General features: G+C 38.3%; 3 protein-coding genes, 1 long non-coding RNA gene and 1 pseudogene across 4 annotated transcripts; 3 read left to right on the top strand and 2 right to left on the bottom strand.

Annotated features, from left to right (window-relative positions):
- Window positions 1–643: 643 nt before the first annotated feature.
- LOC132623823 (laccase-11-like) lies at window positions 644–3,231 on the top strand. Its single transcript, XM_060338637.1, has 6 exons — window positions 644–798; window positions 907–1,058; window positions 1,157–1,401; window positions 1,508–1,636; window positions 1,771–2,694; window positions 2,782–3,231. Exons 1-6 carry the CDS (start codon window positions 700–702, stop codon window positions 2,910–2,912), a joined length of 1,680 nt encoding a protein of 559 aa, XP_060194620.1. The 5' UTR covers window positions 644–699; the 3' UTR covers window positions 2,913–3,231.
- An 8,212-nt stretch (window positions 3,232–11,443) lies between these two features.
- LOC132624949 (laccase-11-like) lies at window positions 11,444–13,954 on the top strand (annotated as a pseudogene).
- Window positions 13,955–14,813: 859 nt separating this feature from the next.
- Window positions 14,814–22,594, top strand: LOC132622340 (putative glucose-6-phosphate 1-epimerase). The gene is made up of 10 exons (XM_060336945.1): window positions 14,814–15,035; window positions 15,296–15,382; window positions 15,959–16,069; window positions 16,320–16,371; window positions 16,661–16,798; window positions 17,309–17,407; window positions 17,717–17,814; window positions 21,670–21,777; window positions 21,885–21,966; window positions 22,227–22,594. The coding sequence occupies exons 1-10, from the start codon at window positions 14,968–14,970 to the stop codon at window positions 22,290–22,292; spliced, it is 909 nt and encodes a 302-aa protein (XP_060192928.1). The 5' UTR covers window positions 14,814–14,967; the 3' UTR covers window positions 22,293–22,594.
- On the bottom strand, window positions 18,021–21,663 carry LOC132622342 (uncharacterized). The gene is made up of 3 exons (XR_009575865.1): window positions 20,963–21,663; window positions 19,780–19,846; window positions 18,021–18,844 (listed from the first exon to the last, which is right to left on the bottom strand). It is a non-coding gene; the product is annotated as an uncharacterized LOC132622342 (long non-coding RNA).
- A 129-nt stretch (window positions 22,595–22,723) lies between the features above and the next one.
- Window positions 22,724–23,730, bottom strand: LOC132622341 (syntaxin-112). Its single transcript, XM_060336946.1, has one exon. It carries the CDS (start codon window positions 23,723–23,725, stop codon window positions 22,826–22,828), a length of 900 nt encoding a protein of 299 aa, XP_060192929.1. The 5' UTR covers window positions 23,726–23,730; the 3' UTR covers window positions 22,724–22,825.
- Window positions 23,731–24,427: the final 697 nt, after the last annotated feature.

Genomic DNA, 24,427 nt, shown 5'->3' with positions numbered 1-24,427 from the left:
GAATCTTAAGTACTTTACTCCTTTTTGTGTGTGTTTATCCTTCAGTTATAGAGGTGACATGAATGAATTTGCATACACAAACAGTGTAGTAAGTAGTAATTTTTTTAAGGCTATCAGTAATTCCAACCTGTGGCAGAGGTAGCCTGCGTGTTTCTCATGTTACTAATCCCACTTTCAATGAACGTTTACTAGTAATTATCTTTAGTTGACCTCGGGGCTTGGTGTATGTAAGTTAAAATCCATAGAATTAGTAGTATTGTCAGAAAGAAAAGTCTGATGCTAGAGAAACGGTCCTTAAGGAGTTAAGGGGTGTGTCTCGTTTTACATGCTAATTAACGTCCACCACCAAATGCAATGGCACCAAACAGTGAACTTACTTCTTTCTTTACGTTAAGGTAAGTTCATACACTATTTTATATTCTTCTCCTCCTTTTTAGATTGAGTGTGTTCGCCTTTTGATTTTAGCCTTTACGCCAGTCAATGGCTCACAAAATGTCTTCATCAGTATTTGCTTCAAAGCTTTGCAGTGCCCATTGAAATTCTTTTCTACCTAATCTCTGTTACAACATCTTCTCCCCTTAACAAACTGAAAAACTCAAAGTATCTTTGCCATTTCACTTGTATAAATATGCATCTTATTTGCACCTTTGTCTCATCCATACACACAATTCTCTCAGAGCTTGTGGCCAATTAAGAAAAATGGCAAAGCAGACAAGTTTCTTAGGCTTCCTTGTCTTTGGATTTCTCTGTTTCATTTGTCTACCTGCTGAAGCTGCCCTTAAAAAATATCAATTTGATGTTAGTGCTTCATAATGTGCTTTTGTTACTCTTGTTCATAAATGTTGTTTGTTTTATACACTCATTTGGTTCCTTTTTTCATCATGGCCAACTTTCTGTCTTTTACAGGTTAAAGTGTCAAATGTGAGCAGATTGTGCCATGCAAAACAAATGGTAACAGTAAATGGGAGATTTCCGGGGCCAAATATATATGCTAGAGAAGGAGATAGAGTTCAAATCAATGTTACTAACTATGCACAATATAACTTGTCTATCCATTGGTAAGAACATCAAATTCAGATGATAATTGCTAAACCCATTTTAAGGCTCTAATTTCTGGGGCACAAAGTCAAACACTTTCCTATTCGGATTCTTGCAGGCATGGTTTGAAACAATATCGTAATGGTTGGGCAGACGGACCGGCTTACATAACTCAGTGCCCTATCCAGACAGGAAATAGTTATGTTTATGACTTCAATGTAACAGGACAAAGAGGAACCTTATGGTGGCATGCACATATTCTTTGGCTAAGGGCAACCGTCTATGGTGCAATAGTCATCCTCCCACAGCAAGGAACTCCCTTCCCTTTTCCACAACCAGATAGGGAAGAAGTACTCGTACTAGGTGAGTGTTGGCACTCTTTAATATATATAGAATTCACCCCCAGAATTCCTTGAAGTTCTGTTACGGAAAAGCATGAACGAAACATGACATCGCTTATGTTTGATAGGAGAATGGTGGAATTCTGATGTTGAACAAGTCGAGAAACAAGGAAATGCATTGGGTATTCCTCCTAATATGTCTGATGCTCACACGATTAATGGAAAGCCAGGGCCTCTTTTTCCATGTTCTGAGAAACGTAAGAATTAAGATATTGATGCTTATTAAAGTAGTCAAACCCGATCGTATCAAAATAAATATGGTTGTCAGAACTTTTGTATCCAAACAATACACATTCTAACCATAATTCAATTATTTGAATTTCTTTCTCAGATACATTTGCCATGGAAGTTGAAAAAGGAAAGACATACATGTTGAGAATTGTCAACGCTGCTCTTAATGATGAGCTCTTTTTGGCCCTGGCTAATCATACCTTCACAGTGGTGGAAATTGATGCAGTCTACACGAAACCATTCACCACAGAGGCCATTCTGATTGCACCAGGCCAGACTACAAACGTTCTGGTTCGTGCAAACCAAGTTCCAGGAAGATACTTCATGGCCGCAAGGGCCTTCATGGATGCTCCAATCAGTGTGGATAACAAGACTGCTACTGCTATATTTCAGTACAAGGGAATCCCAGAAATTGTTCTGCCAAAACTTCCAACCTTGCCTGCACAAAATGACTCAGACTTTGCCTTGAGCTATAGCTCTAAACTCAAAAGCCTTAATACACCCAAATATCCAGCAAACGTTCCCCTAAAAGTTGATCGACACCTCTTGTTTACAGTTGGCCTAGGGATAAATCCTTGTCCCACCTGTATAAATGGAACTCGGCTAACAGCTTCTCTGAACAACATTTCCTTTACAATGCCACAAACTGCACTTCTTCAATCTCATTACTTCAACATTAAGGGTGTGTACACTCCAGACTTCCCCGACAAACCACCTACTCCGTTCAATTTTACAGGAGCTCCCCTTACAGCCAACCTAAGGACAAATCTAGGCACAAGAATCAGTAAAATTGCTTTCAATTCCACTGTTGAATTAGTAATCCAAGACACCAATTTGTTGTCGGTGGAATCACATCCTTTCCATCTCCATGGCTATAATTTCTTCGTGGTTGGAACTGGCCTCGGAAACTTTAACCCCAAAAAGGATCCAGCAAAATATAACTTGATTGATCCTATAGAAAGAAATACTGTTGGCGTTCCAACTGGTGGTTGGACTGCTATTCGGTTCAGAGCTGATAATCCAGGTGCCTAGTTTTCAAACTAAGTCACGTTGATGAACTTTTCTTTATTATTTCAAAATTTATACTTGACATATCCAACTTTTTGTGAAGGGGTCTGGTTCTTCCACTGTCATCTGGAGTTGCATACTGGTTGGGGACTAAAAACAGCATTTTTAGTGGAAGATGGGCCAGGATCAGATCAAAATATTCTGCCTCCACCAAAGGACCTTCCACGCTGCTAAGTTCTCAAGGCTTTCTTTGAATGTGTATAAATGGATTTCTTGTGCAAGTTTAATACAATCTGTTTCGTGCCCCATAAGGAAGCACAAGGCTTCGAAGATCTTTAGACAGTGTGCGTAGGAAAAATGTGCAAAATTAAGAAAAGGAGTTTCTATCCAGGAAATTAAAGGGATTCCTTTGGATTGGTTTGTAATGTGAGTTGTAATAAAGGTCCACACAAAAAAAATGTGATTTTGGACTGTTGTTTTTTATTGAACTTCCCTGCTTAATCTAGCGTAAACTCGTTGGATTGAAATACAATATGTTGATACTTGCTTTGGACTTGACAGATTTATCAATTATACGAAACCTGAATTAATCTAGTTAGTACCTGTTTTCTTAAGAAAAGTCCTAAAATTTGAGTTCAATCATCCATGTAAAAAATATGCCAAGACGCCAACAAAGCTGTTGTGCCCCGTAAATTTAGAGAAAAACCTCAAAATAATCCCTTAAGTTTGAGTACAAACTAAAATCATCAGTTAAATTTACACGTGAGCACTAACGGTTCTTTGAGTATTCAAAATTGGTGCCAATTCAATCTGTGGTTACTGTTTACCTCTATAACAGCCGAAGCCCTCATGGTCTAGCAATAAAACAATTTTTGCTGGTTGTGGCACACCAATGGTGTCGATTCCTTCTTCCTTCACTTTACTGTTATAACTCTCTCTTTCAGGTTTTCAATCAAACTAAGAAAGAGAAGTCGCAGGATTGAAATATAGTAAATACAAGAGTTAAGTGATATAAATGTAAAGCAGAACAAATCTCATTAATGATTTTACAATAATCTGACTTAAACATATGCAGCATCACCGCTAGACGTTGGTGTTGAAGTTCCCAGTAATCAAAACCTAGATGCATCTATGGCACCTATATAAGAAAAATAATTTTTAAAAATAATTTTTCAATTTTCTCATATTCGATAGGTCCAAGATCACATAATCATTAAAAAGTTGGAAAATAACTTCTGCTATTACTGTTCATATAATTTGTATTTTTCATGTGATTAGGCTCCTTCATGAACGATGAAGACAGAAGCTTGTCAAGGAATAGCTACACACAGCGGCTAGGTTAGTTAAGTTTGATTCTAACAGGAAAAGTAGTTTGTTCTTGAAGGAGTGATAACCAACCGACGTTGGACATTCAGCAAAGTCCTAAATTTGTTGAGTTCAATCACCTATGTACAATATTGCCAAGACACCAATAAAATATTATTGTACGCTGTAAATTAGAGAAAAAGCCCAAAATATTCCCTCAGGTTTGCACTCAAACCCAAAATAGTCCCTTAAATATTACTCCTACTAATAATCCTTTGACTATTCAAAATTGGTGCACGTAGTATGTGGTTACTGTTCTTTTGCTAATAGTGGCACACCATGCTTTCTTCTTTCACGTTATCTGTCATAATTCCTCTGTTTCTAGTTTTCACTCCCTGATTTGAATTCAAGAATGTAGTTATGTTGCATGGTCACGTTGTTAGGATTTGAATCCCAAATCCGACCTTTGTAAGCAGGTTCCCAAGAAAGATTGGAGGGTCACAGCTGGACCACTTAAATACCAACCTCCTTAGACAGAACCTACTTACGCCGTGATGTAAGCGAAGAATAAATAGCACACACAGATTTATAGTGGTTCACCTTCAATGTGAGAGCTACGTCCACGTTGCTGCTGCAGATCTTATTAAAGAAGAAATATTACAAGTGTTTACAACACTCAACCTCACAACCCCAATCCCAATTACACTCAAGAATTTTTACCACAGAAAATTCTCTCAAAGACCTTCTCTTACTTAGGCCTTTCACTAAGAGTATTTCTCTTAGATTTTTCTCTCTTTGGGATGTGTTTAGCAAATGATCTTGATGATATCTTACAAATGAACCATAAGCTACCTATTTATAGGAATGAATTTCCTATGATGAGGTAAGCGCTTACATCACGACTATCATGAGGTAAGCGCTTACATCACGACTATGTGAACAAAAGAATTGACTTGTTTGGCCAATTCCACACCCAACAAATCTCCCACTTGAAGACTAATTTTAATTTGTCTTCACACTTTGATCGATGCAGCAGCTCTTTCCTAGTTTCATACTTCGTGCAGGCCAACTGAAGCTGAGCATAGCTTCAGTTTGTCTATCGTCACTGCCTTTGTCAGCATGTCTGCTGGATTCTGACTCCCTGCGATCTTCTCAAGCACTAGCGCTCCATCTTCCAAAGCTGATCTAATGAAATGGTACCGGAGTTGTATGTGCTTCGTTCGAGCATGGTAGACCGGGTTCTTTGCCAAATGAATGGCACTTTGGCTATCACAATATAGCACACTTCCCTCGTGGTCCTGATCCAATTCCCGCAGAAAAGATTGTAGCCACATCATTTCCTTTGTGGCCTCCGTCACAGCAACGTACTCAGCCTCACAACTAGAGAGAGCTACTATCTTTTGCAACTTGGAAACCCAAGAGATTGCAGTACCTCCAAAGGTGTAAACATACCCGGATGTGCTCTTTCTGCTATCAATATCACCACTGTTGTCAACATCAACATACCCTTGCAATCTTGTTTTTGATTTTCGGAAATACAGAGCTGAACTCGAGCTGCCTTTCAGATATCTGAATATCCACTTCACAGCCTCCCAGTGTTGCTTTCCCGGATTGCTCATAAATCGGCTGACAACTCCCACTGCATGTGCAATGTCTGGCCTTGTACATATCATTGCATACATAAGACTACCGATTGCAGATGCATAAGGTATCTTGTCCATCTGCTTCTTCTCATCCTCGGTAGTCGGCGACTGATCCTTAGACAACCGAAAGTGTCCAGCCAAGGGAGTGCTGACTGGCTTGGCATCATGCATGTTAAACCTTTTGATAACTTTCCTCACATATTCTTCTTGTGAGAGTTTGATGCCCTCCTTGCTTCGGTCGATTCTCCTCCCAAGGATTTGCTTTGCAGCTCCCAAATCCTTCATTGCAAACTCTTCCGATAACCTTTTTTTCAACCGATCAATCTCCTGTAGGTTTGCTCCTACGATTAGCATGTCGTCGACATAGAGTAGCAGTATCATGTACGAGTCTTCAAATTTTTTGAAGTAACAGCAGTGATCTGCCTCGCACCTTGAAAAATCAGCTTTCTTCATAAAGCTGTCAAACTTTAAATACCACTGTCTTGGAGCCTGTTTTAGTCCGTACAGACTCTTTTGAAGTTTTCACACCAGATTCTCCTTTCCTTTGACTTTGAATCCCTCTGGCTGTCGCATGTAGATTTCCTCGTCTAGATCACCGTGAAGAAATGCAGTTTTCACGTCCATCTGTTGCAGATGTAGATTTTCCTTTGCTACCAGTCCAAGAACAGTTTTGATAGTCACCATCTTGACTACGGGAGAGAAGATCTCCGTATAGTCGATGCCTTCTTTCTGTTGAAATCCCTTTGCAACCAGCCTTGCTTTATAACGCTTGCTTCCATTGGGTTCTTCCTTTATTCGATAAACCCATTTGTTTTGCAATGCCTTCTTATCCTTTGGCAACTCGGCTAACTCCCATGTATGATTTGCCGATAGTGAATCCATCTCATCCTTCATTGCCAGCTCCCACTTAGTCGATTCATCGACTTGCATTGCTTCTTCATAACATTCCGGCTCCCCTCTGTCAGTGAGTAGAATGTAGTTGAGGGATGGAGAGTACCTGTGAAGCGGCTTCCTGATCCTGGATGATCTACGCAGTTCTGTGATTGGCGTCTGTTCATTTGTTTCAGAATCAGCATTTTCATCAGCACCTTCTCGGATTGTTTGTTCCTCTGCCTCGGTTGTACCTGGCTGCGGCTCAGGTGTCGGAAAGTCCCTCAAATCGACTATTTCCGATTCCTTGTCCTGACATTCTGAATTCTTTTGCAACTTGTCTTTGTACAGCACCTCTTCGTTGATAACAACATTCCTGCTTCGGATGATCTTCCGATTTTGTTCATCCCAAAATCGGTAACCAAGCTCGGTGTCACCATAGCCAATAAAGTAACACTTCTTTGATTTTGGATCAAGCTTGCTTCTAGCCGTATCATCATTATGAACATATGATAAGCAGCCGAACACTTTCAGAAATGAAAGATTTACCTTCTTGCCACTCCAGACTTCTTCTGGAATTCTGTAATCCAAGGGAACTGACGGTCCTCGGTTAATTAAGAAGGCCGCGGTATTGACTGCATCTGCCCAGAATGTCTTGGGCAGTCCAGAGTGTATTCTCATACTCCGAGCACGCTCGTTCAACGTTCGGTTCATTCTTTCGGCTATTCCATTTTGTTGCGGCGTTCCAGGAATAGTCTTCATCATCTTGATTCCATTATCGGCACAGTACCGTTTGAAATCACCATCAGTGTATTCTGCGCCGTTGTCGGACCTCAAACACTTCAACTTGAGGTTTGTTTCATTCTCGACCATGGCTTTCCATCTTTTGAATACACTAAACACATCGGATTTATTTTTCATAAAATAAACCCATACCTTCCTGGTTGAATCATCAATGAAGGTCACGTAGTAGTGTGATCCTCCAAGGGAGGGGACAGTGGTAGGTCCCCACACGTCTGTGTGCACCAATTCCAACTTCTCGACCTTCAACTCCCTGTCTGCATTTGAGAAGCTTACTCGCTTTTGTTTTCCGAGAATGCAGCTCTCACACGTATGAAGGTCCACCGTCTTCAGCTCCGGAATTAAGCCATTTGTCACCAATAGCTTCATCCCCTTCTGGTTGATATGTCCCAGGCGACAATGCCACAAATCTGTCTTCTTTGTGTTGTCAACCACAGCAACAGTATCACGACAGCTAGCCGTCATGTAGAGAGTGTCAATCTTCTTTCCTCGGCCAACTACCATAGCACCTTTCGCCACCTTCCAAGACCCATTACCAAAGTTGAGATCATATCCCTCATCATCAAGCTGACCTACTGAGATCAGGTTTCGCATCAGCTTTGGAACATGTCTAACTTTTGTAATCTTCCACGAGGATCCATTTGACATCTTCAAATTAATGTCTCCCGTGCCAACAACATCTAGCGGCTCTCCATCGGCTAAATAAACTTTGCCGAGATTCCCAGCCACGTAGTTTGTCATTATATCATGATGTGGGGTGGTATGAAAGGACGCTCCTGAGTCAAGCACCCAAGAGTCTATCGGGCTGTCAACCGATAGCAACAACGCATCGCCAATGTCTTCCGTAGCAGCGTTGATTCCAGCCCCCTTGTTGTCCTCCTTCTTTGGCGCCCTGCAGTTCTTCTTGAAGTGACCTGGTTTTCCACAGTTCCAACAATCAAATGTTCGTCCTGGTCTGGATTGACCCCTGCCATTCCTTGACTTCGATCTGCCCCTATTTCGGTTGTAGTTTCTGTCATAATTTCTGCTTCTGTTTTCAACATTAAAAGCAGAACTCGTCGATGCCTCACCAGAATCTGTCCTGCGCACCTCCTCAGCAAGGATACGATCCCTAACATCGTTGAACTTTAGTTTGTCACTGCCGACAGAATTACTAACCGCTGCTCTCATTGGCTCCCAGCTATTTGGTAGGGATGCCAACAAAATTAGAGCTTGCACTTCATCATCGAAGTCAATTTTTACCGATGACAATTGATTTACAATGGTATTGAATTCATTTACGTGTGCAGCAACATGAGCATTTTCCATCATCGTTAGATGAAATAGTTTCTTCATGAGAAATACCTTATTATTTGCCGAAGGTTTCTCATACATGTCAGACAATACCTTCATCATATCTGCGGTGGTCTTCTCCTTTGCCACGTTGTGAGTAACGTTCTTCGATAGCGTCAGCCAAATGACTCCCAGAACTTGTCTGTCGAGGAGATTCCAATCTGCTTGTTTCATCTCCTCTGGTTTCGAACTCAGAGGTTCATGAAGCTTTCTGCCATATAAATAATTTTCAATTTGCATTCTCCAGAACGCAAAATCTGTACCATCGAATTTACCGATGCCGTGCGTCGTACCATCTTCGCCTCCCATCGTTTCTAAATCACAACACAACCTGTTGCTTTGATACCAGTTGTTAGGATTTGAATCCCAAATCCGACCTTTGTAAGCAGGTTCCCAGGAAAGATTGGAGAGTCACAGCTGGACCACTTAAATACCAACCTCCTTAGACAGAACCTACTTACGCCGTGATGTAAGCGAAGAATAAATAGCATACACAGATTTATAGTGGTTCACCCTCAATGTGAGAGCTACGTCCACGTTGCTGCTGCAGATCTTATTAAAGAAGAAATATTACAAGTGTTTACAACACTCAACCTCACAACCCCAATCCCAATTACACTCAAGAATTTTTACCACAGAAAATTCTCTCAAAGACCTTCTCTTACTTAGGCCTTTCACTAAGAGTATCTCTCTTAGATTTTTCTCTCTTTGGGATGTGTTTAGCAAATGATCTTGATGATATCTTACAAATGAACCATAAGCTACCTATTTATAGGAATGAATTTCCTATGATGAGGTAAGCGCTTACATCACGACTATCATGAGGTAAGCGCTTACATCACGACTATGTGAACAAAAGAATTGACTTGTTTGGCCAATTCCACACCCAACACACGTGAATAAACAGATTGCAACCACTGTTACATAGAAGTTAGTCGGACACTCCTGGATTTCAAGAAGATCTGTTAGTTAAAGGGTTAAACTTAGTCTAGCCATATTCATAAGAAAGAAATACAGAGAAGAAGCATAGCAGAGCAAATGCATGTGGAAAATCTGTACCATATATAAGATGTGGCTATCAAACTAAGGAAGAAAAATCACAGGATCAAATTATTGGAAGTATAAGTAACGCAATTGTAAAGCAAAAGCTACCTCAGCAAAGCTTCAGCAAAAATCTGAGAGAAAAATATTCATCATCACCGTTAGACATCAGTGTTCAAGTTCCTCCCAGCTAATCAAAACATAAATGTTGTGTAAATTCTGAATGCTCAAAAGGGTTATTGGTGCTATAATAGTGTATCTAAGGGACGTTTTTGAGTTTGAGCCCAAACTTGTGGGATTAATGCTCAACAAGTTTTAAACTCGTTTTTGTGTCCATGTTGCCCAAATTACTTAATTTATATGATAAGAAGAGTAAAATATTTGATTTGATGTGTTAGAATGTTTGGAAATTGTGTTCAACGAAATTCCATTAAAATTGTACTCGTCGTAATTATTCCTAGCGGACTTTCTATCGGAAATTCTAATTTTTCTAGCACTGAGAGTTGGAAAGTAATCAAGGGTCTATACTTTCTAATAAGTGAAATAGGGATTAACTTCAAAGATATATAACACTAGTTATATGAAGAATACGACCATGTTTTCCTGAGAAAAATTAGACTAGCACTTTGAAGTCTAGTTTCAAAACGATTCAAAATGGTAGTCATTTGAACTTTTCTATACAAAGTTACAATAATTTTATTGAAGTTACGCACTGCTGAAAATGGAGTTGATGCGACACGTCAAATTTAACTCTAGTTTCAAAGTTGGCCGTTTTAATGAAAACTGTAGTAAATTTCTAATTGCTCCTCCGGAAACTATTCAAATAAAACTTATTCTCAAATTTCAATGTTCTGGTGGATGTCTTTACAGAACTCATGTCATGGATATTTATCTGGTGAAATAACAAATAAAATTGAAAAAATTAATAGCGTAGAACATTCTTTAAATGGAAGTGTACTATATTAAGTTTACTGAATTTTGTCATATCTATTGGAATTACTTATATATATTTTAAAATGTTAAATGAATTTCACATATCTATTAGTGGTTCATTTTACTTGTAAAATACCACTAAAATATTGACGGTGATTTTACCCAAAAAAATAAATTAAGTGCAGGGTTGCAGTTCTATTAAAGGTTTCAATCTTTTATTTTCCCCTCCCTCACTAAATACTGGCATGTTACAGTTCCAATCCATCATTTTTTATTTTTATTTTAAATAACCCGAAGGCAAGAAGAAAAATGTGAAGCATCTAGTTGAGAGAAAGTAAAGACGTCTGAAGGTGCTATTTCAATGTCATAGATGATAAAATTAACCATAAAAAAAAAAAATCTAAAAATGGTGATACATGGTAGGTTTACATGACTACAAAAGCACAACGAACACTTACTTATTTTAGTAATTTCTTTCCTTCCTATGTCTAAATCAATATGCTATGATTGACCAGCTAATGAAACTGCCGTCAAATATTCTTCAATTTTTTGTACATGCTAATTATAAACATGAACCTTCTTATATTATAGCACCAAACAATCTAGGCAAACTTCTTTTCTTTACCGTTAAGGTAAAGTTCATTATCTAATGTATATTTTTCTACTCCTTTCTTAGCTTGAGTGTGGTAGATTTTGAATTTAGCCTCTACGTTAGTCAATGGCTTTAAAAATGTCAACATCTGTGTTTTGCTTAAAGCTTTGCTGTACAGCCAATTGAAATCCTTTTCTACCTAATATGTATCTGTCACAACCTCCTCTCCTCTTAGCAAACTGTAAAACTCATATGCCATTTCAGTTGTATAAATATGCCTTTTACTTACACCTTTGTCTCATCCATACACACTCAGAGCTTGTGGCCAATTAAGAAAATGGCAAAGCAGACAAGTTTCTTAGGCTTCCTTGTCTTTGGATTTCTCAGTTTCATTTGTCTACCTGCTGAGGCTGCCCTTAAGAAATATCAATTTGATGTTAGTGCTTTCAGTTTTCGTAATGCGCTTTTGCTTACTTCGGGTCTTAGTTATTGTTTGTTTTGTACACTCATATCATGGCCAACTTTCTATTTTTTACAGGTTCAATTGTCAAATGTGAGCAGACTGTGCCATGCAAAACAAATGGTAACAGTAAATGGGAGATTTCCGGGGCCAACTATATATGCTAGAGAAGGAGACAGAGTTCAAATCAATGTTACTAACTATGCACAATATAACTTGTCCATCCATTGGTAAGAACATCACACTCAGATTATAATTGAAGTCTTCCAACTTTCAGGGGCTAAAACAGAATGTTTTTGTTCTGATTCTTGCAGGCATGGTTTGAAACAAATCGCAATGGCTGGGCTGATGAACCAGCTTACATAACTCAGTGCCCTATCCAGACAGGAAATAGTTATGTTTATGACTTCAATGTAACAGGACAAAGAGGAACCCTATGGTGGCATGCACATATTCTTTGGCTACGGGCAACAGTCTATGGTGCAATAGTTATCCTGCCACAACAAGGAACTCCGTTCCCTTTTCCTCAGCCAGATAGGGAAGAAGAACTCATACTAGGTGAGCGTTGGTACTCATTAATATATATAGAATTCACCCCCAAAGTTTCTTGAAGTTCTCTTATAGAAAATCATGAATGAAACATGACATCGCTTATGTTTGATAGGAGAATGGTGGAATGCTGATGTTGAACAAGTTGAGAAACAGGGAAATGCATTGGGTATACCTCCTAATATGTCTGATGCTCATACAATCAACGGAAAGCCAGGACCTCTTTTCCCATGTTCAGAGAAATGTAAGAATTAAGAGACTCATATTGACTAGAGTACTTCAAACCGGTTTGATCAAAACAACTGTATATAGTTGTTAAGAATACATATCTGCTTCCAACATCATTCAATATTTGAATTTCTTTTTCAGATACTTTTGCCATGGAAGTTGAAAGAGGAAAGACATACATGTTGAGAATCGTGAATGCTGCTCTCAATGATGACCTCTTCTTTGCCCTAGCTAATCATACCTTCACAGTGGTAGAAATTGATGCAGTCTACACAAAACCATTCTCCACGGAGGCAATTCTGATAGCGCCAGGCCAAACTACAAACGTTCTGGTTCGTGCCAACCAAGTTCCAGGAAGATATTTCATGGCTGCAAGGGCTTTCATGGATGCTCCAATCAGTGTGGATAACAAGACTGCCACTGCTATATTCCAGTACAAGGGAATCCCAGAAACTGTTCTGCCAAAACTTCCAACCTTGCCTGCACAAAATGACACGAACTTTGCTTTGAGCTATAACTCTAAACTCAAAAGCCTAAATACTCCCAAATATCCAGCAAACGTTCCCCTAAATGTTGATAGACACCTTTTGTTTACTGTTGGCCTAGGAGTAAATCCTTGTCCAACCTGTATAAATGGAACTCGGCTAACAGCTTCTCTGAACAACATCTCCTTCACCATGCCACAAACTGCCCTTCTTCAATCTCATTACTTCAATATTAAGGGTGTGTATACTCCAGATTTCCCAGACAAACCACCTACTCGGTTCAATTTTACAGGGGCACCTCTTACAGCCAACCTAAGGACAAATCTAGGCACGAGAATCAGTAAAATTGCTTTCAATTCAGCTGTTGAATTAGTAATCCAAGACACCAACTTATTATCAGTGGAATCACATCCTTTCCATCTCCATGGCTATAACTTCTTTGTGGTTGGAACTGGCGTTGGGAATTTTGACACCAAAAAGGATCCAGCAAAATACAACTTAATTGATCCTATTGAAAGAAATACTGTAGGTGTTCCAACTGGTGGTTGGACTGCTATTCGGTTCAGAGCTGATAATCCAGGTACCTAGTTTTCAAACTAAGTTTTGTTGATGAGCTTTTCTTTATTGTTTCAAAATTTATTCTTAACATATCCAAATTTTTGTGAAGGGGTCTGGTTTTTCCATTGTCATCTGGAGTTGCACACAGGTTGGGGACTGAAGACAGCATTTCTAGTGGAAAATGGACCAGGATTAGATCAAAATATTTTGCCTCCACCGAAAGACCTTCCACCTTGCTAATTAATTTCACAAGGCTTTCTTTCTTTTTTAAATCTGCGCAGATGGTTTGTGTGCAAGCTTACAATTTGCTTCGCGCACATAAGGAAGCAAAAGGCCTCGAGGATCATACACATTTAAGAAAGAGTTTCTACCTAGAAAATCAACAGGATTCCTTTGTAATTTGAGTTGTAATAAAAGTCCACACATAAGAATGTGATTTTGGACTATTGTTCTTCTATGAACTTTCCTGATTCATTTAATATCGTTGGATTGAAACATGCCTGTTGATACTTGCTTTTTGACTTGGTAGTTTGATCAACTACTATATAAAAGGGAGCCTTGGAGCAACATAAAGTTGACTCCGTGTGACCTATAGATTACAGGTCCGATGCGTCAGGATACACTACCTACATCACACCTTCACAAGATAGAGCCTGCGTGAACGCAAAATGCTTCGTACACTGAGCTGCCTTTTAGATTTATCAACTATAGCAAACCTGAATTAATCTAGTTAAGCACCTGGAATCCAATGGCTAACGAAAAATCCTAAAATAGTTCAATCATCCCATCCCATGTAAGAAAATGCCAAGACGGCGACAAAACCAAGAAAACACTTTGAAGAAATTTTCTATACTGCAAGAAAACCAACATCCTAGCTACATACTTTTTAATAGAACATCAGCAGAAAAGGACATTTTAATTTCCTAGGTGGCATTTAATGGGTTTGGGATTTGATTTATGTTTGGTTTTGGGAGAATTAGTTTTGACTTTGGCTTTTGAAAAATTGTACATAGTTGGACTTATAAAAATTGTTTATGTTTGGGACTTGGAAGTATCATCAAATCTTAAAGAAAATATCACTCTATCCTAAACTCATTAAAATGGGAAAATCATTACACCAAACTAAACAAATACTTATTCAATTATAAAAGAAATGGTTTAAAAAAATATGGTTATTTTATTTTGCTACTTGTGAATCGCCATAAATTATATTGCTACTTATAGGTGCAATTTTAAGATCTCAATCTCATGCCCTCATATAGTAGTAGGGTGCAGGAATTTCTTCAATAAACATACAAAACTATAAAAGGAAAAGGAAAAAAGAAAAAAGGAATATTCGAACTTATGGAATAGACACGATATCCAGTTAAACTAGTTCAGTGGACAACATGGAACTGCCCACAGACATAAAAACAGAACAATTTTTCAGTTGAATACAAAAAAGACAACTTACTTTCTGCAAATCCCTTGTAATTTTGCCATAAAAAAGAAGATGGCAGCACTTTCTATGACTTGGTCTTGTTCTCCTTTAACCTCCTCAAAAATTCGGCGAGTCAACCGGTGAGTTTCACCTTCATTTTTCATATCTCTATCAAATTCCATTTTTGATTTTAATTATAGTTTTTGGGTATGTCTTAATCATTTTCTTCTTTCATTTCACCCATTTATCAATTAATTTTCTGCTCCCCAGATAGTGATTCATTCTTCAAAAACACAATCTTTTTCTGCTTTGTAAGTCTTGAAAAATGCAATCTTTTTAAGTGGGGTGTTTGTGTTTTGATGAGAAATTGGTTGAATTGACGTGTTGCGGTTGGTTACAGATACTCAGGGATGGCATTTGCAAGTGTGAAATCTACTGAAGGGTTAGGGAATTTACCCAAGGTCGTTTTGACTTCTCCTCATGGAAGGTACATTCTTAGTATTTAGCTTAGTGGTACATAATTTATGTTACTTTAATTGCGGATTCTGGAGCTATGATGGTAAATTTGTTGGCTAACAAGTAAGATTGTAAGAAATAGTTGCGGCAAAAGAAATCGGCAGTTTGATTCTGAACCTGGAAGAAAAGATCTAATCTTGAAGGATTAAATATTATCAGTAAGAGGGATAAGGAAAAAACAATGTAATGACAAGTGTGGGATAAGATCTTCAAAGTTCTTCATGTTGAACTGACCACAATCTGTTCCAAAAATTAGTTCTAAATAATGGCAGATGTCAAAGAAAAGTGATATCTAGTGATGCTATCGGCTGTTTACCAGTTATAAGAATGGATCTCTATTAGTCATTCCTGTAGCAATATTATTTTGTTGAGTAATGCAGTAATGTTTACTTCCTTTAGCTTCACCACAAGTCCAAAACACGGGGTCTGTACCTTTGTAGAGATATCAAATAGGCACAACAAAAATCTTCTGTTTACCGTCATTGAAAAGCTGGTTTATGTGGTTGATTGGCTGGAAATCGAGACTTTTTCTTTTCCTTATTTGCAGTGAGGCAGAGCTATATCTATTTGGAGCTTGTGTCACATCTTGGAAAGTAGACAGTAAAGATCTACTTTTTGTTCGACCAGATGCTGTATTCAATGGTCAGAAACCAATCAGGTCAGCAGCCAGTTTTCAAGTTCACATCTCCCAATTATATGGACTCTTTTAAATGGCTAAAGTTTTCTTCTTCGTCAACACAGTGAAGCACGTTTATGATGAGCAATTCACCAGACTAGAAGCATTTTTCTTTACTTTTGTTGAAGCTGCAGTATCATCAATTTTTTACTATCTGTACATTTAAAATTGAAATTCTAAATAACTAAAGAGGCTATGTCACCTTCCTTACTGACTATTATACATTGTACAGTGGAGGAATACCACATTGTTTCCCACAATTTGGACCTGGCCCAATCCAGCAGGTAAATTACTTCAAATTTCTCGATGTATATAGTCTAGACTTCTTAAAGTTACAGTGCTAGCATTTCTTAATGAAGAAGCTACTCTTTTACAAAAGCATCAAGTGTCAGTTTCTGCTGCGAATGCACTCTAGGCCTTAGCTAGATGCTAGAAATATAGTTAAAGCTCCACTTAGAGTTCTATTGGTAATTGTGTCATGCAGTATCATAACTTATTCTTCAATATTTCATGCTATCTGATCAGTTTCTGAATGCTGGTTTTGACTCTTAAATTTGCTCATCTGGTTGACAGCACGGATTTGGAAGGAACATGAATTGGTCTCTTGTTAGCTCTGAAAATGTGGAAGAGAAACCTACTGTTACTCTGGAGCTAAAGGATGGCCCTTACAGCCGTGCGATGTGGGACTATAGTTTCCATGCTCTTTACAAGGTTCAAGTAGTAGTTATTTAGCATCTTTCACTTTACCAACCAAAATTTTCATGTTGTTTATCCTTATATTCCTAGATCATTTCTGTAGCTAATTAGCCAGTCACAGACAGCTAAATTGAAACCTGCTTGAGTATACAGAAGGGTGAAAGCTAATGGCAGAGCTGTGGGGGAAATGTGCTACCTTTGCATTTCCAAATGATGTTTGCCTATGTTAATTTGTAATTATTTTAAAGTAACTACATAGAATGTGCTAAGCACAACCCCCCCCCCCCCCCCCACCCGGGAAGTTATATTACCATCTTCCCTACATTTATGGGGCCACAACTCTCAAATCCAAGCCCTATAATTGGTATGTGACCTTTTGTTGTAAAGGAATTTGATAAAGGATTCTCATTTACATACTTTGGTGTGATACCTATTTGATTTGATAGATGTCTATACAAAGATTCTTTTGGTCAAGCGTGATACATGATAAAACTTCTAACTTCGCGTTTTTGCAATTGCTTGCAGATCACTCTTGATAAGAAGACCCTTTCAACGGAATTCACAGTTAAAAATACTGACAACAAACCATTTTCATTCACTACTGCTCTTCATACTTACTTCCACGTAAGTATTCTCTGGCAACTTACGAGTAGAAATTCTAGTTGGGGTGCGTCTCCTGAAAGTTTTAAACTTTATCAGGAATTCAAGGCCCGTCAAATTATATCTTCGGGAAATGGAATAATATGATATTTTTTCTCCCTACGGAATTAATAATACGTCAGATACTAAATAATCCTGCTTTGCTGTCTCCCTCTTCAAGTCAAACAAGCCTCTCTTTTCTTTCTTTTACCCTCAAGCTTTTTGGCTCCAGGGGTGATTGATCATTCCCTTAGAATTTCATATTCTTTATCTATCTAAAATTTTCTTCTCCAGGCTTCTGTAACAGGTGCAGCAGTTAGTGGCTTAAAAGGTTGCAAAACTCTAAACAAAGTTCCTGATCCCACAAATCCTGTGGAGGGAAAGGAGGAAAGGTCAGTGTCAGAATAATAGATCAAGAAAGCTTCATTCTCTTCTACCATAATATACTTATTAATTATTATCTTAAAGAATTCATGACTGCTAATAAGAACTTACACTCTGTGAGCGTATGTTTCTCCGAGAAATAGTCTGGTTGGCTTTTATTATTTTTACCACCACAAGCCAGGTTAATACTCTTCTTAATGGTAGGGATCTTAGTAGCTCAGTTGGTTGGCTACCTGAACTTTCACCTTGTTGGTGAGGGTTCGGATCTCCACATTGTAACCCCCTTCTCCATTCTCCCCCCACCCCCCTACCCCCCCCCCCCCCCCCCCAAAAAAAAAAAAATACTCTTCTTAATGGTAAACCACAGTAATCACAGATGCACATACAAAACTCACATATTGCCTAAAACCAATTCGGGTTTTTAGAATTCTGCAGTACTTGTACTTTAGCATCAATTTGTCATCAAGGACATTTATAAAATTACACGATACTTGTACATGCATATTGGTCATATTTGTCACGACCCAATCCCGTAGGCCGTGACTAGTGCCCTACTTGGGCACCCTGACATACCTGTACATATCGAATCACATCCAAATAGTATATGCGGCAAAAATGCTATATGCCGTCTCAACACGAATATATACATATACATATATCGAAGAGCCGACAAGGCTATCAAATACGTCAAAAGCCGACAAGGCTGTCAATTATATCAAAAGCCGACAAAGCTATCAAAAGGCACAACGGCCCAAAAACATATACAAAATGCACGCCGACAAGGCTGCCATAACGAAAGAGATCATATGGACACAGTTGTACAGAAGTAGGCACACACACCCACAAATAAGTCTACAGACCTCTAAACAGACCAAACGAATCATATGGCGGGACAGGGCCCCGCCGTACCCCTGAACGAATATATACAAACATAGCGAACAAAAGATATACCAAAAGGTATGCTCTGAAAGGAGAAGAGCACTCCAACAGCAAAAGGGGTGTCCTAAAGCGGTGGATCACCAAACTGTGCGTCGGTACCTGCGGGCATGAAACGCAGCCCCCGAAGAAAGGGGGGTCAGTACGAAATATGTACTGAGTATGCAAAGCAGAATGTACAGAAAGCAAATCTGAGACATAAACAAAAAGGAAGTATCAAACATAAGTGCAAATCCAACATATCAAAATTTGTTTACTGTCAAAAATATGCAAGTCATGCATAGGGTACAGAAGAATATGGTCGCCCGCCCGTCGATGGCGCCATAACACAGCATAACACCAGAAAGTCTTAAATCTCCGTACCCCCGTCACATATCACATCACAACATAACGCCATATACAACACATCACCAAACATAAGTGGAACCCGACCCTCATTAGCGAGTAGCTCGGAGAACCATAACACAGCATAACTCCGGAGTATATCAAAGCGCGCACGATAACAGAACCGGCCCGGGACTCGGCGAAGGGAATAACAAAATGCACGAATAGAGTCTTGAGTAGTCATATGCATAAAATCAATATCATAAATTCAAACATAAGCAAAACGATCATATTTGAAAATTGAATAATAGTCTTAACATATTCTTTCAAAATCTCCCGAATTTCATAAAAGGAAGTCGCGGGACCCACGGATGGGAATTTACCCAAGTCGGGCCTGCTTATGGAAAACATACTCGTTATACGTAATGCAAACTTTTATAAAAATATATTGGAGCAATCCGAGCATTTATGTGAAAGATATGGCATTCGGATATTTCGAAGTTCCTTAAAGGGAAACCTTTTTGCGCAAAGTTCGAAAAGCGATTTTTCAAATACATAAAGGTTCATATTTCATCAGATCATACATAAGAGTGCCAAAGAACATATACGGATCATAACATGCTCGGATTTCGGATTTGAAAGTTTCCTTGAGGCTCTAATTTAGCCTATAAAAACTAAGACATGCCAAAAAGAAAGGAAGTTGCCTTACATACCTCGAACGCACTTCCAAGATAGCCAATCTAAAGCTAACCCGAATTTACGCCTCGGGCTCCCCAAGGTCTACAATTACGCCACGAATACCAAACATTAGCTAAGGGCACTAAGGCCATTCATTCCAAACTAATCATTAAATTCTACAGAAAATTCGGCAGCACTTCCCCTGTAAATAGGTCATCCCGAGAATTTATCTCGCTCAAAATAACAACAACAACAACCACAATAACCAACCTAGCAACATCAATAATCAATTTGAAAGGCAAAACAACATTAATAGCTCTCTTTTACATCTTTCAATCAACTTTCCAAATATTCGTTTCAACGGTTTACATTCAAGCCACATTATCGCTCGTACATTCGATTACTAACCCGAATCCTTTCCCACAATATTAGAGGACTTCTAAACCATTTACATAATTTTTCCAACGATCCAACATTTTTTTCTCCAAGCTGGCCGAAACCAGCCCCCTAACCGAGAGCAGCCCTCTTTTAATTTTTCCTCAATTTCAAGTCATGTTTTGTCTCAACAATTCACAATATAACGATGTTATTCTCATATAATATACCAATTACATCAACGCACGATAAGCCTCAAAACAGCCCGCACAATCTCACATCAATCATAAGTCATCAAATGTTCATTTCAAGACTAGAATTCATGACGACGACAACTAAAATACTAAGCGGTAGTAATGCGATCTTCGACACATTATAAAACTCACATTCGTCCACACCACACATATACATATGTTAATGATTCTTATATATACGAATTTCATTCAATACACAAAGTTCCCCAAATCAGTCCGCAACGCTTACTATGTCAATTTGGGACATTAAATTCTCATTTCCAACCTCCAAGTCATCACAATAACCATTACGACGCTAAGCGATATAAATTCATTCTTTGCCAAACATTTAAGGCTACACACGGCTACATTACATCCATGTATACATATATTGACGATTTGTGTTCTCTTCTCCACTCTACAACAAATAACAAGCTACAAGGAATCAATTTATCAACTCAATCCCACAACACACACATACACCCCACACGGCCCACATACCAAACACAAGACCCAACTTCAACATTCTATATTTCATGATTTTCTTCCATATTAGCATACTACAACATGAAATAAACGTTCACAACACAAAAACAAGAGCAAGACATACCTCTCTTCTTCAATCCACCAAATAGCTAGGGTTTGCAAATGGGTACAACTAATGGTTGGATGACCCAAACAACTCTTCCACGCTACTTAGGGACCTCAATATAGTGGGTTAACACCAAGGAAATAATTTTTAGGGAAGTTAAAAATGGGGTTGGTTTTCCCTTGGTTCAGCCGAGAGCCTCCATGGCTTGGTGCTCTCTCTCTCTCTTTTATTTTCTAAGTGTTAAAATGAGCCAAATGATAAAAGAAGACTTGGTCTTCATCTTTTAAAAGTATACCAAAATATCTCTTAGTGACTTTGGCCCACACAATGTGTTGGACCAATTAAAATTGGCCACACAATGTGTGGGACCCCTTTTTAATTCACACGGCCACCAAGGCATTTGCACCACATTTTAAATTCCAATTTTATGAATTGTGGTCCCAATTTCTCCTAAGTGTTCAAATACCAACAATTTCATATATAACTTATGTCTCCGAATAAAATCAAATGGTCAAAAGTCCCGACTTCAAATCCCGGAATAACCTTGGCCTTAAATTATCATAGTTAATCCGGGTTGTCCCAATGTATAAAAATACGGGACGTAACAATATTCTCTCAAGGGCTTCCATAGCAAACATTCTATGCTTACTTTATGATATTCTCTCAGCGTAATGGATGCATTCTGCAGGACCTAATCCTCATTCTGATAATTTTATCTGTCTCAGGGATGTGGTGACATTTCCAGGATTTGTGGACTGTGTTTATCTTGATGCACCTAATGAGTTACAACTAGATAATGGTTTGGGTGATAAGATATCTATCAAAAACAGCAAGTGAGTTGCTAATTCCCAGCCATCTTGCTGTCATGGAGTTTATTAAAGAACTAACTAGCTCCCTTAGTTTTCTAATATACTATGTCACTTGTGTTTTATACGTGCAGTTGGTCTGATGCTGTTGTATGGAACCCTCATCTGACCATGGAACAAAGCTATAAAGATTTTGTTTGCGTTGAAAATGCCAAGGTACTTATAGGATCTCTCTGTATTTCTCAATTGGCGTGTGTAACTAGATTTCTGTGTCCCGTTTCCTTTGAGGTGCTGCATGTGATTTCTTCATACATTTGATCGAATTGCAAATAAGTAACCTGTTGCCTATCCAATTGTGTGATCTTTCCTCTTATTTATGGTTGAAAGGATTCAAAAGCTCTACCTAATATATATATATATATATTTTTTATTTTTTTTTGTGTGTGTGTGTGTATGTTTTCCCTCGTTCATATCAGATTGGACAAGTTCAGCTGGAACCAGAGCAATCTTGGACGGCTGTACAACATCTAACTGTTGCTTAAAGATGGCCAGGCAGAGAAATCAACTTTTTGGAGACATTTTCCCTGCTTTTCAATTTAAAAGACTCAACTCGAGACAAAGCTGGAGAATGGCAATACAAAATAAAAAGAAATAATGTTGTATCTTGCATGACATGCAATTTCATGGCAATTAGAGTGTTCAACTGATATTTTCATATTCTTTCCTCTGTTCTCTTCCTTCGATTTCCTCTGTATTTGCGAAATCCTCATTGTACAAAGATAAATGATACTGTAACAAGTAGTTATGAGATGAAGCTGCAAAACACATGAGTTGAATTCTCCAAGTTTTATTGATCTAAGGGGAAAAAGTACTAGGTAAAATGAAAAGAAATGCTAGTTCCTTTTTTTGATTCAATATGAAATGAATCGTACATCATGATTGTTGCATTCACAACATTTCCAACTATCTCTTAAGAATGAAAAATATCATCGAGCTCAAAAGGGCCAAATGAGAGGAACTAACCTAATCCTAAAACCAAATTACATTGTGTTTCCAAGTCTAGTAGAAAATATTATCAAGAGATCAAAGTAGCAATTAAGCAGACAATCGTAATGATCAACACCACAGCCCATACCCAACATAACCATGTCCTTCCCTTCTTCTGGTGCTGCTTAGCATAGAAAAGACTGTTGGTTCCACCACTGATGAAGCTTCCAGCAATGGCCACATTATGCTCAATGTCATCAATATGTTCACTTTGAGTCTCAACTAGAACAGCCATATCAAGAAAAACTTGATGAAGTTTATCCAGGCTCCTTTTTATGTCCATTACAGCCTCATGCCTATCTTTGTCCTCAAGATTCATCTCTCCTTTTTCTGAAAATATTTCAACTTTCCCACTTCCTTCCGACACCATCTTCTCAATCACTTCCTCTGTTGGCTCGTTACCTGTGTCATTAAAATATCTTCTTTTAAGGCAGTCTTTGTAATCTGATAAGATTTTTTCCCTCAAAGCCTGAAAATCATTCATGATATCCCTTAGCTTGATCCTCAATCCATTAGTCATGTTAACTCTCGTTCGATCAACAACAGTCCCTTCTGCATACGCCATTGATAGTTTCCGATTAGCAACATTTGATTTGTCAAGTGCTTCAAGTTTTGCCTTGACAATCTTGGCTTTGCGAAGGACAGATACCATATCAGAATCCATTCGGTCTCTAAGGCCACGAAGGATTTTCGGACCATGAGTAGTTTTTGTTTCTTCATTCAGTTTTTGAAGATCAATCAAGAGATTAGTAATCTCTTCAATGTTACCCTTCACTGCCTGGATTTCAGGGAAGAAGTTGGAAAGATTTTCTTCATCTGTACGGCTGAGTTGGCCCATCTCTAAGTCCCTTTCAGTTTCAAGATCCAAATGGGCTTGTTTTTTCAGTTCAACATAACTTAAGAACGATTTTGTCATGAGATCGTTCATCTTTACTCCAGTTAATGAAGATTCTGCAAATAATCAAGAACAACTTAATAAACAGACCAGGAAAACAAGAGAACAAAGGAAGTAACTGCATGCAAGAAAAGATTTCTACCCTAGATGGCAATTTTGATAAGAAATACTCTGATTGAAAATGAAATTCAACACCACGAGAACATTAATGAAACAGGAAGAGAGAAAATAAGAAATAAGAAACAAGAGAACGAGAAGTAAAAAATAAAAATAGCCTCTTGAAAACAAAGAATGAATTCAAGAAGAAAATTTCAGTGAAGTGGGATATTACCGAATTTCGAAGAGCTTTGTGTTCTTCTTTGAGATGATGATGATGATAATGGTGCCTGTCTCCTTCTTCTTGGAACTGTTTGGCAAGAGAATGGGATAGAATTCTCAGGAGTTTCAAATATTTGAAAGTTTCACAAGGCAGAAGTGACAAGTAGCCGTTAAATAGTTTTTCCGCTTAAGTCGCTTGCGGTTAGTGACTCAATTAATAACCCCATTAAGGAAGAAACAAAGGTTATTTGAAAAGAAAGAAAAGGTGGGAAAGGTCGCTAAATAAGTCCCACTCATTTTAACACCAAAGTAAATTCACGTTAATTTTTTTTTCTTAAAAAAAAATTAAAATTAATTTCAATCGAAGATTAATGCTTTTTTTTTCCCCGACCCCATGTCATGCTCGAGGTTGAGGGC

The sequence above is a fragment of the Lycium barbarum genome, chromosome 12, assembly GCF_019175385.1.
Source record: "Lycium barbarum isolate Lr01 chromosome 12, ASM1917538v2, whole genome shotgun sequence".
NCBI lineage: Eukaryota > Viridiplantae > Streptophyta > Magnoliopsida > Solanales > Solanaceae > Lycium > Lycium barbarum.
This window is presented reverse-complemented; position numbering and strand designations above follow the sequence as displayed.